Raw genomic sequence first — 15,747 nt, forward strand, 5'->3', positions numbered from 1 at the left:
ATGTAAAAACATTCAAAATGTAATGTTATTTTATCGATAATTAAGAACCTAAATTTTATAAATCGATAGTGTTTTTATTTTTTCTCGGTCTCCAAATACAAAATAGTATATGTGCAATAAACACCAGTATCATCATTTTGTTATTTTGTGTGTTTGTTTTTTATTTAACATAGGTTTATAATTGCTAATGAGATATTTAGAAAAAGGACGATACTTGGCCATTTATTAAGAGATTCATTTTTTTCTGGAGATGAATCAAAAGAACTGGAAGCGAAAAAATATTAAACTGCTTTTCAGAACAACATGTCTTATTTGGTTTAGATATAGATAACGTATCATGGGAAATGTTCTCATATTGTTATGTGAATAAGCCCGATAATGTCTTTTTTTTGTACTGAACACTTTCGTTGATTTACTTTACATGTCCTTTTAAACGATATTTTTGCAACATATGTATACAACAGAGTCTGGCTATGAGATGATCCGGGTATACTTAATTCTTCATAGAAAGGGGTATTGATTTATATGGACACATAAAAAAAAATGCGATAGAGTCTAAAATGGCATACACCATGACGGACAAAATTTGAATAGTGAAGAATGACTTTACAAAGACCTTCAATTGGAACTATAATATGTTATATATTCGATTTAAGCAGAAGTTCTTCTTACTTTTCAATGTGAAATTAGGATTAAGCAAAGTAATATAAAAATCGCAATCATTCGCTTTTTTATAAATAGTGAAATACGGCTTGAGGGACAAAAATAAATAAAAGCAAAGTAACAAATGATCACAAGGTTTGTGATATAGCAAAACAGTGACATAGACACAAAACAAACGATGGGAAGTAGAGCTAAACCTCTTCAGAACGTAATGTCCAGACCTTAGAATTTAAATAAGCTGTTTATTTACTCCTATTTATTGTAAAAAAATACAATTTAAAATTCCAAATGCATTTCTAAAATACACGTCGCATTGATAAAAATATGTTATAGCTGCACAATCGAATGCTGTTTTTTTTCCATACAATCTTCAAGTTACAACTGGTCTTGTCAACATTAACATTTAACGTGTGTGTATGTAAAAAGCGTTTTTGTCATTATAAATTCGTTGACAAATATAATTTATTTTATATACACAACCTATAACTGCCCTTCAAATTAATGATTAATATTTTGGATTGCTGTTAGTGATACTAATATTGTTTACATACCAATGTTTACTGCATTCACTTTTATGAAAGTCATTGTATCAGTCAATAAACACACACATATTGGAAACAATCCGAATGTTTTCGCCATTTCTTCTCTCATTGGTAGTTGTATATTAAAACTGTTTTTGTTCTTTTCTATTTCAATTTTAACGCAATTGCGTTTGTTGAAAAAGTATCACTTGTTTGATGTGTAAGTTCCGGCGTTATGTCATTCAGTATATATCAACTAATAATCCTATGTCATAGAGTGAGTCTTAAATCAGTGTCCTTCTTTGTTAATGCAAAACGTTTGCAATATATCATGCATAACAACAGTTTCACCCAACCGTTTCGCTGTCGAAGTATGTCGACATGACAAATGTATATCAATGATTTTAACTCAGATAACGGCGTCTCGTGATGGCGTCGTTATCAGTAACAAGGTTGTTGAGTGGGGGAAAACAAAGGTACATATTGACAGATTGGTTACTTTTATATTCTACAAATTATTGGTATTCTCAGTTAGGTGATAAACATGTTACAATAAAATTAATATTAAATATCTAAAAACGTTATTTATGGTGGTGATGATTATTATGCCTTTCAATTGTATGATATAAATGAAAATGATACTAATATTACTACGTCTACTATTACTTCTACTACTACTACAACTACTACTACTACAACTACTACTAATACTACTACTACTACTACTACTACAACTACTACTACTACTACTACTACTACTACTACTACTACTACTACTACTACTACTACTACTACTACTACTACTACTACAACTACTACTACTACTACTACTTCTACTACTACTACTTCTACTTCTACTACTACTACTACTACTACTACTACTACTACTACTACTACTACTACTACTGCTACTTCTTCTGCTACTGCTACTGCTACTGCTGCGGGTACTACTACTACTACTACTACTACTACTACTACTACTACTACTACTACTACTACTACTACTACTACTACCACTACTACTACTACTACTACTACTACTACTACTACTACTGCTGCTACTACTACTACTACTACTACTACTACTACTACTACGACTACGACTACGACTACGACTACGACTACTACGACTATAACGACTACTAACACGACTACTTACACCACTACTACTACTACTACCACATAACTACTACTACTACTACTACTACTACTACTACTACTACTACTACTACTACTACTACTACTACTACTACTACTACTACTACTACTGCTGCTGCTGCTGCTACTACTACTACTACTACTACTACTACTACTACTACTACTATTACTAATACTACTACTAATAATAATAAAAATAATAATAATATTTAGTTAACTTGGATAAATCCAATAAATATGTAATTTTTACAGAGGTGGTACAGTGCACTAGTTCATACAATTTATTGTTTTACATGTTTTCCTGCATTTTTCACCACGTCAAGTTTTCGTGACCCATATGCCATTGAGAAAGCTTGTTCAATGCTTTTCATGATGGATATATAAAACCTTCACAACTAATAATGATATGTTGATTTTATACAAAAAAATGTACGCCCATCCTCATAGTTTGTTTATGCGTCGTGTAATATGCTATGTTGTTAATATGTTCAATCTGAAAGAAACGTATACTTGTCGATAATAAAAACAGCAAAATTATATTTACCAGGTAAATTGTGATAATATTTTAAATCCATAAGTATGACAAAAACGTAAAGGCAGCGGTGTTAAATAGTCGTATAACATGTCAATCTAGTAATATAAATATTAATGTTAAATGTCAAACCTTAATTTTTATCGTACATTGATATTTGTCATATATTACGCTGCCTGATATTTTTTATACATATCACTTCAACAGGATATTGCAATATCTGTGGATGTTTTTAGGTAGGTTATATTGCTCGGAATAAACTATACAGTCATTATCTTTATTACAATAAAATAAGATTCAACCAAACAAACAAATTGATATATTTTTGACACAAAAAGCAAAACAAACAACAAAAACATATTTTACAAATGTTAAGCGCAAGTGCTCATGACGTCATTATTAATACGTCAAACTTCAACAGTCATATTTATTCCCGCTAAAAATTAACCGTCTTAGCGATTTTTGTTTAAAATTTCTTATACAATGGCGGCGTAAAGGTTTGATAAACAGAAAATCAGGTTACTGTCTGATCTTTGTGTAATCTACCAGGCTCGGTACGAATAACTTAACGGCTAGGCAAGTCTCGTCGTTATATTATTCTAACTTTTGCCTGATAGATTACAAAAAGATCTGTCCGTAGCCTGTTACTTTCAATGTATATTGTACTTAAAAAATGATTTAAAAAAACTTAACTAGTTTTGTACACAATTGGCCATGGTTCAAAGATATATAGTTTCCTATCTTAAACAAAATAAATGTTTATGTTTTGTATTCAACTGACAGAAAACTATTACTCATTTTTAATTTCTTAATCTACAGAGCCAATGGAGCATTTTGGTATGCAACAACCCTTTGATCGGGGATCGGTCTGGTATGCGATAAGAATGTTTCAGGAATTCAACACTATTTCTTAATTACAGTCCACTCTCGTTATCTCGACATCGGATATCTCGATATTCTCGATTTGTCGAAGTAAGCTCAATGTCCTCTTTTTTTCCCTTTTTTGTCTATATAAATAAACATCGCTTATCTCGATTTTCGTTATGTCGAATAATTCGATACGTCGATATAAAATTGTGTCCCCAGTCCCGATTTTACATGTATTTACTGTGGTTTATCTCGAAGTGCGAATAACTGTCCCAGAGTCGGCAAAAGGTGAGAAAATTTTTCTTTGATACTTCACCGTCCCGCTTCGCCCGGCTGCTCCCGATACTGTGCGGTAGGAAATTGATCCGTTAATTGCATCACTGATAACACGTGTATAATGTCGTTAGCGATTAACACTTGAGTAAGGCCTGTCACTTTTTAACATGAGTTAACTGCAATTAATACACAGTCTGCCGAAAGGCCGAAAGAATATTTGTTTTTACAAACAACATTCCAAAATGCATTAAGTTATATTTTGCGTATATAAACCGTTGCAAATTTAGAAAAATCTTGTTCTATCATTGAACTCCAAAAGTCATTATCATGGCTAACTTAAAAGAATATTTCAAACTACAAAATGTACATGTACAGTTCAGTATTCCGGAACGTGATTAACGCATGTTCAGATTGGACGTCAATTGCATCATAACTTTAAATAGCAACATTACCGGATGTTTACTCGACAGTTTAGAAAAATTATAACCGCATGTGTTTATGCAATTTTTTAATACTTAAAACGTCATTTTAAGCAATTAAATAGCAAAATTAATCTTGCCTCGTAAGAAACGCGTATATATCAGGTAGAGAGTATTATGCCACACGGTGACGGCTTTAGTTAGACCACTTAGCAGGTATTTAGATGTTAAAAACAAGGTAAATTTTCGTCTCATTTTTTCTTTGAAAACGCCTAATCGGATATCTCGAACTCTCGTTATCTCGATTTTTTTTTCTTGTTCCCGCCGACTTCGAGATAACGAGAGTGGACTGTATATACACAGAGGGGGTAATCACGTGATTATCAAGATGGCGACGCCCATGCCGAGGCCGGTATTTTTCGCAGTTTTACACCCTTAAATGACTTGTATTATTTTTTAAATTCCATCCACTTTCCAGCCATATTAGCAAGAAAGTTACTGCCGTTTATTTCATAGTAATATTCGCTCTATTTCTCGACTTTACTCGGTGCGAAATTTCTTAGCGGGATGACCTAATTAGGGCGCCACTAAGAAATTTTGCGGGGATTAAAGTCGAGATACAAAGCGAATTTAAATACGAAATAAACGCTAATCACTATTTTTATTGATATGGCTTGAAAGTGAGCGTCATTTAAACATTAAACAAGAGTAATAACGGGTATAAAACGGCGAAAAATAACTGTCTCGGCGTGGACGTCGCCATCTTGACTATCACGTTATTACCCCCTCTGATACAAAAGATAAAATGCTAATGGAAATATTTATTTTGGTTCAGCCAAGGTCGGAACACGCTTAGTAAATCTTTCAATAGAGTTAAGTTAAGTTTAAGAATGTGTTTTACTTAAATACATAACACGCATTTTCCGCCGTGTATGGTATATGTCTTCTGTCTGGAATATTCAGCCAAAGATCATTCTTGCAATTTTACAATGTATTTGCTCCGTCGGTTAAATGGAAATTTGGTCGGCATGCGAGTAGACAAAATGTAATAAAATCGGAAAGTATTATATCGTATTGCAGTTTAATTGAAATGTATGCCATTAAGACCCTTATCAAAAATAGATGACAAGAATTGTGTCCTGCTAATGCAACTGGAATATTACTTAATTTGAGAGGGACTGCGTCTATCTTGTTACATAAATGTTATCGTAAGAAATTAAAAAGTTTCATCCAAAACAAACTTGAATAACTTAGGTTCAACCATCAGCTGCATTACGAATGTAGAAGGAAATATTGAACTGGTGTGTATTTGTGAGTATGTCAGTGTCTGTACGTGTGTGTGTGCGTGCGCGTGTGTGCGTGCGTGTGTGTGTGTAATAAACAATGAAATTCATCAATAATTTCAAATTTAATTAAAATGTTAAGGATAAGCTACTAAATAACTTTTGTTTAAATGCATATATATGAAAACCTTTAAACGACTTTTGGCAACTTAAAACGATAACGCCCTTTCAGGCTTGAAACATATACTCAACAGACCATTTAGCCATCATGTTCCTTCACTAGTTTACGTTGTGAAATGTTTGAGGCAATCTACCAGAGCAACAATTAAATATTTACTTAAGATTATAAAATGATAAAAATTGATGATTCTGTAGACAACGAACAAAACACTCGCCGCTTTCCGGCACATTTGTGATTTAGAAAAAGACACGAATCGGAGCATACCAATGCGAAATTAAGTTTTCAATACAATTGCAAACGGCTTAAAGCGATAGAAACGTGCGTAACAATAAGTCATTAAAAACAATAATTTCCCAAGACATGTACGCAAAAACATATTTTAGAATCATATTTATCAAGAAATAAACCTTCCGTTTGTCGATATTTAACAGCCAAAAAGTAACCATGATGATCTTTATCAGATGAAATATATTTATACGTTCTTTACTGACAAGTAAACAATTCTTAATTGATCAAGTTGTTTGTAAATTAATAATTGTTGGTTTTAAATAGCATGCAAAAGAATGACACTTGTATTTGTTGTGTTTGTTATCTAAATACATTAATTTAGTATTATTAAATTCTCTAAGACGTTAGGATTCATTTATATCAAACTCTTTTAAAGTTGTTGTTTTTTACATTTTACATTAAAGCTGCAATGACCTAAAAAGGTTCTTGAAAAATAAATTTGCATACGTCTTTTCTACTGCACATCATACCAACGTAAACGCAACAATATAACATCGAAATGGGCCTGTTCCGTGTTGTTCATGTTATATGTTTATCACACGAAAATAACAATTTATAAGGGATGCTTTGAGAGCGACAATGAAAGAGTTGAGGAAAATAAAGTAATCTGGTAAACCTACTTTCGCTTGCGAAATGAAATATTTTTTAACTTTTAATTACTGCTTTAGATTTTCTAATGAAACTATGTGAATGGAAAGAGAAAGTTTCTACCACGAGCGATCTTTATCAGGTATATTTTTAGTGGGATTGCGCATGCCTTTATAGCTAAGCACACAATTCATTGCATGACTCGCGTCGCGCTTTAAAGTTGCAGCTTTATAACTTAATAAAGTTGCCTATTCAACTGCACCAATCTCTGAAACGCTGAAAACGTAGTTCAGACGTAATAAGTTGCTTAACCTCCGTAGTTTCCTCCCTGGTTTAGATATATACTTCTTATATATTATGCAAACTAACTCACATGGACTGTTTTGAAGCTGATAACTCAATTTAAAGTCTTGAATTAAAACAAGTTACATCAGCATATTAAGATGATGCGTGTATTGATGGGTCCTGTTCTCGACTGAATATTTACTTTAATATTTTAAATGCAGTCATCAATATAACAAAACTGTATGTTATATAAACCACTATGTTAAGACCAAAATGGCACAGTTACCAAAGCCGATAACTAAGACGAATGATCCAATATTCGGTATCGGATGTTATGTAGCTACTCACACACATACAACTGAAATGTAAAACTATATAAATATAAGCTGTCATATTATGATAACCTTTTATAGCTAGGGTGACTCTGTAACGCGATGGAAACGTTCGTTATGTTGTTATAAACATGGTTCGTTTTGTTTGTGATTGCTTTCATTCCGAGAGGTATGTGTTAACCATGATGCTTGTTTACTAAAGGAACATTTTAACGATAATGAACATCAGAAAAAGACGAAAAGATAAGATCATATCGGTACAAAGGACACCGGTTTTAATAAAAAAACATTTCCGCATCTACATGCCGTTCCTTATACTCATGGCTGTCGTGAAGTGTTATGATACAAGTACTAATACGGAAAAAACTCACCAAGATAAATCAGTTGCATGTTCATAATAAACAGTTCCTGTGTAATCCGCGTAGAGAGAAGTATGAGAACATAAATATGTTCGCATATTGACAACACAGTTGCATTTCACTTCAATGGATTCTCTTCTGAATTCTTATTCTGACACATGTCATAAGATTGATATTAATCCCGATGAACGCAAAATTGCGATCAGGACAAGTGCTTGCCTTAAATATTTTAAACAAGGAGAAATGTAATTTCAAAATGTATGTCAAAGCGACTCGTTTTTAGGTAATTTGGCGTTCACAAAGACATTAGTGTGTGTAAGTTTTGAACAAGCAGAGGCTGTTAGTAATCGTATTGGTAAAGCAATAAAGTATGCTTTCGTAAATTAAAAATTAAATTAAATGTGTAGTGCATAATCATACTCTATAGAGTTCGTATTATCTGAAAAAAGCACGAGCATTTTTTTAAACCGTTTCAAAGCGACATTGAGTTATAATGTTTATTTTTCTGCATGAAAGTTTTGACTGTCACTTACGTACAAACTCAACATTGTGTCTACTTATTTCCAAATTTCAATATTTAAAGTCACTTTATCAATATAAAATAATTATATAAAGTCAATATGTCATTTTACGAAGTGATTTATGGATGTGTGTTATAAGAACGTTCTTATATTGATTCAATACGACATTACATCATGCAGATATAATCTTAAATAAAGTCATATAATAATGTGCATGATCAAAATATCAAGAAAAATGCATATTTGATCTTGTACTAAATTAATATGTCATTATAAATGATTATATGATTTGCATTTATCAATATATTAAGGCAATCAGTTCTTATATAGATTAACCAACAAGTGTATCATGTCTGGGCTTTTGTCGAACAATGTACTGCTGGGGCCCTGTTTTCCGTCAGTTTTTATTCACCAGTTCCTAGAAGAAGCATGACACAATTTTTATTGCAATTTTTGGACGAGAATATATTCATCTTTAATATGAAAAAGGTCTTGCAAAATCTGAAATTCTTTATTGTCGAATAGTCCCTTAATAGCTTGAATATTACAATATGATTGAAGAGTTTTTGAAAGACGTATGAAGTGTAACATGGCAACATTGCATATTCCTGTGTTAATATAATTTACAAATCTCGTAATTATATCTTAGAGGTTTGTATTTATTATATTGTATTACACATGAAACAAAATATTGGGCATTGGGCATATACTTTCAAGATTATACACTTGGTAAGATTAACGCTGTATATACACTCTAATACATGATATTTGTTTGGGTTCATATTTTGTTATATTATCGATGGCGTGTTTCATAACATATAACGGCACTTTTTATTATAAGGAAATAACATGCATTATTCTATATCCAATAAATTCATCCAATGGGCATTCTTCATAAGTACCACGTGACCGTCCAATATATTCCGGTATTGGATCCAAAAAGTCTGTATTTTTTCCATATTGGACAGTTGAGTACAAGTGCACTAAGCGATTGTTTTATAACGATAAAAGCCGTTACCGAGAAAAAGTATCCGAATGTACAATATTCGATTCACACAGGCGATATTTAGATTGTATTTCTTAAATAAATAAATTGGATAAATGTTACAAATTAAAAACAAATGCAACAGCAAGTGATATTGTTATTGTTTGAAATTGAAAAACAAATGCAACAGCAAAACAAAAATTCTATTTTATTAACCTCAATGACAGCTTTAATCCAATGCTTATAGCAACACAGTTCAATGATATGCCCTTCCATTTTCTGTTCTTCCATCCCTTTATCGAAATGTATTTAAATCCACACTTTCTTTGATAGCGTTTGTATCCCATGCTAACCATTCTGACCCAAAACACGATTTACGAATTCGTAATCCTGTCGGAGCGAGTTGTTTTATTCCTATCGAAGTTAACAATTATGCATTACAAACACACACTCCGAAATACGTTTTGGATTCGTTCGATGATTTAAAAAAATATTATGATTAATTTACTGTTAAACACAAACACGTCCATAGTGATTAGTGTTGTCCCTAAAATGCAGAAAGGCTTGCTTATACTAGTATGTTTCGTCAGAGAAATGACGTCACACGAGATACGTCATAAATTGCGTAATCAGGTGAATGAAAATAAAAATACGGAAAGCTGGTTTAGTAATATATTTTAAAGAAGAAACAAAAGAGCGTTAGAAAGGGATATAGAATAAAAAGATTATTAGATGTTTAAACTGTACAATACGTGATATATTTGGACTCGCACACAGTTTGAAGTCATATTGGACTCGCCTAACGGCTCGTCCAATATGACTTAAACTGTGTGCTCGTCCGAATATATCTCCGTATTGTACAGTGAAACGTCTAATAACCTATAAGTATTAGAAACAGAAACATTTGGTATATATGCTGATATTGGCATGCCATAAATGAAATTAAATTGTATTATTATAAATAATTATGAACGTTTTATGTATAAGTTCAATTTTTTTTCTTCCTGATTGAAGCCAGTCAAGAAAGCGTAAATGGATATAAGAACGCTTTTCGAATTAAAGGTATTGGTGTTGATACGTTGTCGGATGGCGTGTTCGTGATATTTCTTTTCCAGTACTGGTTCGGTCAAGGACCGCACTACATAGCTTTACTTGCTTTAGGATTTGCTTTATTTTAGTAAAACATAAACATATATAATCTTTCTTTTTAATAAATTAATTTCCAGTAATGCTGTTGATTTCTTTCGTGTAAATTGTTTTGTATTGTGCTATTTTTTGTATTTTTAATTGCAGGTCTTTTTTATGAACTTATGCCTTATCAAATATATATAAGGCGGAGAAAATATAAAAACATATTTTTAACGTTTGAGTATATATGTGTATCACGACTAATTCATGATTATTGTTTTTTTGTAAACAGTCAATTCGTCAAACTTTTATACAGGATCATGCTTGTTTGTACGAAAATTAACCTGTGGCAAAATTGTGTTGACGTACATAATTGCCCTTTTTGTGGTGATTGTCAAATTACACTACCGTTTAATTTATCACGTTCATGCTTTTGGCACGAACATTGAACCTCATCTTCAAACATAACTTTGATAAGCAAACACATAGCATATTATGACCGTTCACAGCTTAATCTTCGTATAACTAGAGCACAGGTACTTGAAACAATTTTTTGGTCCTTATATATATAATAAGAGTAAAGGTACCCAACGATGATTTCACAGGTGTATTGAATAACACAATGCAACAGCATAAAAGATCAAACAATGCACACATATGTCGTTGTGGTTGCCAGCAGGAAGCGTCCATCTATGATAAAACACCTTTTATTCGATGAAAATCGTCCAAGTATGTCCAAAACAGCCAAAAGTTTCACAAATAGCACCCCAAAATCAAAGTGTGTAATTCCTGACGTCCAGCTGTCAGTAATGAATGAAAGCGATTTTCGGTCTAATAAATGACCACACCCCACATTATACCCCCTCTCAACCCCCCCCCCCCCAATTTTTATATATATATTTTTTCCTTTTTTTTATTTTTGAAAGATCGTCTAATAAATTATTGAGTATGTACAATTTCCCCATGATAGCTAACGTTATACTGTCAAGCACTCCAATAGTCGAGCGCCCTGTCGTCTGACAGCTCTTGTTTGTGTTCTGTATTTATTATTACTTGTTTTAAAATTTACTAATATATTAAGAATTTATACATTTAAAAGTGATTTACCTTCCATTTTTTCAGTGTTATTTTTTTTGTGTCATTATGAATATCAGGGATTTTGTACCGCTGGTGTAAAATTTTCAAAGAATTATCTGTCATTGTGATTATAATCCTCTGGGTGTTTGTACCGCCGGCGTAACGTTTTAGTTTTATTTTTCTGTCAAAATGATTATGAATTTTGTGAGTTTGTACCGCCAGCGTAACATTTAAAGTGGAATGATTTATTTGGTGATGTTATAATGAACCTTTGGGAGTTTGTACCTCCAGCGTAACATTTTCAAAGAATTATCTGTCTGTGATTATTAACCTTGGGGAGTTTGTACCAGCGGCGTAACATTTTAATTTTATTTTTCTGTCAAAGTGATGAATGTTGTGAGTTTGTACCGCCAGCGTAACATTTAAAGTGGAATGATTTATTTGGTGTTGTTATAATGAACCTTTGTGAGTTTGTACGGCCAACGTAACATTTTATTTTTCTGTCAAAGTGAATATTAATATCTGGGAGTTTGTACCGCCGGCGTAACATTTTCAAAGAATTATCTGTCTATGTGATTATGAACCTTGGGGAGTTTGTACTGCCGGCGTAACATTTTAGTTTTATTTTTCTGTCAAAGTGATTATGAAATTTGTGAGTTTGTACCGCCAGAGTAACATTTAAAGTGGAATGATTTATTTGCTGATGTTAGAATGAACCTTTGTGAGTTTGTACCGCCAGCGTAACATTTTATTTTAATTTTTCTGTCAAAGTGATTATGAATATTTGGGAGTTTGTACTTCCAGCGTAACATTTTCAAAGAATTATCTGTTGTGATTATGAACCTTTGGGAGGTTGTACCGCCAGCGTAACATTTTCTGTTACATTTTTCTATCGAAAGGATTATGAACCTTTGAGAGTTTGTACCGCCAGCATAAAATTTTCTGTTCAATTTTAAAGTACAATCAATTTTTGTTGATGTTATAATGAACATTTTGGAGGTTGTACAACCAGCGTAACATTTTAAGTTGAATTATATGATGTGATAATGAACCATTGGAGTCTGTACCGCCAGCGTAACATTTTTGTTTAATTTTTCTGCGAAGTGATGATGAAATTTTGAGAGTTTGAACCACCAGCGTAATGTGAACTATGTTTTGATGTGATAATAAACCTTTAGGAGTTTGTACCGCCAGTGTAACATTTTCTGTTTAATTTTTGTGTCTAATTTGTACTGCCAGCGTAACATTTGAGTTGAATTATTTGTTGATGTGATAATGAACATTGGGGAGTTTGTACCGCCAGCGTAACATTTTAAGTTGAATTATTTGATGATGTGATAATGAACCTTGGGGAGTTTGTACCGCCAGCGTAACATTTTCAGTTCAATTTTCCTGTCTTAATGTAAGTAGGGTTGTACTGCCAGAATAACATTTTTGTACTTTCTTATAAAAAGTGAAAAAACTGTGTGTTGTTTTTAAAGAAATTTCCTTGAAAATGGCCATTTTAAAAGGGATTCTGTGGAAAATCCTTTTTTAAAATATACTGCTTTTGAATATATTGTGATGAATATGTCTCAACCGTAACGCCGTGGTCAATTACTTGTCACATTCCGTTGTTGAGACAAACATATAGCTAAGACCAATCATGTGACGGGTAATATTTGGCCGTAACGATTGAACATTTATTGATAATATTAACACACATTCAATTACATATTACAACCAAATGAATAAGATATAGAGGATATTTGTTGGATTCGATTGATTAACGATTTTAATTCACGAGTGATCATAGAAAATATATTTTTTCTATGATCACGAGTGAATTAAAATCGATATTCCACCGAATCCAACACATTTTCGTTTTATTTTATGCCTTTTTTCACCGTTTATATACACTGTTAAAGAGTTTAACTAAAGAATTTCGCTGGGATAATGACGTCATTTCGTCAAAAAAATGACGTCATTTCACAGTAAACAGTGAAAATTATCGATAATTTTCACTGATAATTTTCACTGTTTGAAACAGTGAAATTGTCAGTTTTAATTCACAGATATTTCTCTATAAACCACAGGAAAGCATAAAAGAAAACTTTATCAGATACAAACTATATATAATAAACTATATGACACATTAATTGATTTGTTTTACATATGTCTGCTTCTCTGGATGGCACAAGCACAAGCACATCCTTTTTCTGTTGTTTGTATTTTGTTAATGAAATAAACAAAATCAATCAAATGAAATATAAACAAGCATTCGTCAACCAAACTGTGTCTGATTCAGTCAGTTTTACCACGAAACAAACTTTTTCTTAGCTCTAAACACGGTATGTTTTCTTTGTGATAGTTTTCATTATTTAACAGTGACGTATACCTTTAAACAATAAGTTTACAATATATTCACAATAACATAAAAGAAAGATCTTACATTGAGGTTGTGTGCGTGTGTATGCTTCATAGTCGCGCATAATGATTTCAGCGATAAGGACAAATTTTCGATAAATGAAAACTAAGGAATCAGTTCGAGAGGTTTGTTTAACATGTTTGCTTGGTGAGATAAGAAAAGTTTTTACAACAGAGAGCAACTGAAAACCAAGACCTAGATTGAAGTATTACAATCACACTGAGCCGGGGCTTATCAATAATTGTCCTCATCTGCATGTCTTTTTTAATACTCAAGGACGTCGTCAGGTGTTTTGACAAAACAATATTCGTCCAGATAAAAGAGCAGTTGCATTTTTTTTCCTGATTGAGATGTCGTTTGTAATTCGCGTACATAAGGAAAGATGTTAATTAGAGATGTATCCACATTAGCAAGCAGTTGCATTTTTCTTACATCGATGCTTAAAAATCGTGAGGTTCAAAGTTTGGTCGTTTATTATAAATATGAGTGTTTACAAGGGTCATCATAACATGGCAGATGCTTTGAGTTTTATTATCGGTGTAAATGTTTTGTGCTGTACATAATATGATACAAACGTACTCGCCTTGATAGAGTAATTAAAATAATTTCTCCATATTCACATGTAATTAAGTTTCATTTTGTTGCGAAAACGTTATTATCTCACAAATATTTTTTTTTTACATTAACATTAAATTAAAGGCAGATTATACGATTTGTATATGTGTTAAATTGTCATATATTGATAAAAATATGTTACAATTACACAAAATAGGCGAGAAAAAGTATACTTTTAAGACGAACTTCATAAAATGCAGCAAAGACTATAAGCGCCCCGAGCCGATGGTGACGAAGATATTTCGTACTTATTTTTCTACAATAACCGAAGCATTCGTCTTTTTATTAGGATCGGAGTCAATGTGCGTGTGTCGTATGAAAAGATGTCGTTGCAGGTAGTTAAAAACTTAATTTAGATTTAAATCGTACAGGCATGATATACATGCCGGCGAATTCAACTGTTCGGACATTTTTGATTTCAGAATTAAATATCTTGCTTATTTCGCATTGTTCGAAACATGTTCTTCTTAACTTTTATTTTAATCTTCTTAAATTTTATTTTAATTTATATTGAAATATATGTATAATAAGTTTTTTTACACATTTTATAAAAGATCATAAATATTTGACCAAATAGTATGATCTCCCTTTAAATCTTTTGAAACGCAACATTTTATAACCGTCCTCACACTATATACAACATAAATCTAATCTAAGGATTTAGTATAAATATATATTGATTATTTTTATTGAAACTGACATAATTTACTCACCGATGTTTTCAGCTTTCACGTTTTTGACAGTTATTAGATCAGTCAATCCACACAGAAATATCAGCAACAATCCGAGTGCTTTTGCCATTCCTACGTTCACGGGTTCTGTTACGTCAATACTAGTTCTTGTAAAATTATATACCAAACTGAACACAATTACATTTCTACGAACAGTTTCACTTGTTTGATAATGAAGTTCCTGTGTTATGCCACGTTAAACACCGCAAATCTTTGGTCAGTTATTCTTGAATCAATTTTTCACTACCGCTACGTTATCAGTATGTGTCGATACAACTGTCTGTCTTTCAAAGATTTTAACTCAGATGAGGGCGTCTAGAGATGGACTCGTTATCAGTTCAATATGGGGCTTGGAGTTAAAAGGACAGATTAATAAAATAAATATTCAAGAAAATAGTCATATTCTCCCGTAAGGTGCTCACATTCTTACTTTGATAATAAATTAATTTTTGTTTACATAAGACATTCATTCCGTATGTATTTTTTAATTTTCCAACTTAATTTTATTATTTATCCTGAAATGAATATATT

General features: G+C 32.1%; 1 protein-coding gene across 1 annotated transcript in view; it reads right to left on the reverse strand.

Annotated features, from left to right (window-relative positions):
• The window catches only part of LOC127865821 (mucin-like protein), a 130,157-nt gene extending 114,750 nt beyond the window's left edge, over window positions 1-15,407 (reverse strand). Inside the window, exon 1 of the mRNA XM_052405836.1 lies at window positions 15,199-15,407. Within this exon, the coding sequence (XP_052261796.1) occupies window positions 15,199-15,286 (88 nt within the window). The 5' untranslated portion in view covers window positions 15,287-15,407. The remainder of the gene's footprint in view (window positions 1-15,198) is intronic.
• Window positions 15,408-15,747: the final 340 nt, after the last annotated feature.

The sequence above is a fragment of the Dreissena polymorpha genome, chromosome 2, assembly GCF_020536995.1.
Source record: "Dreissena polymorpha isolate Duluth1 chromosome 2, UMN_Dpol_1.0, whole genome shotgun sequence".
In the NCBI taxonomy this organism is placed as follows: Eukaryota; Metazoa; Mollusca; class Bivalvia; order Myida; family Dreissenidae; genus Dreissena; species Dreissena polymorpha.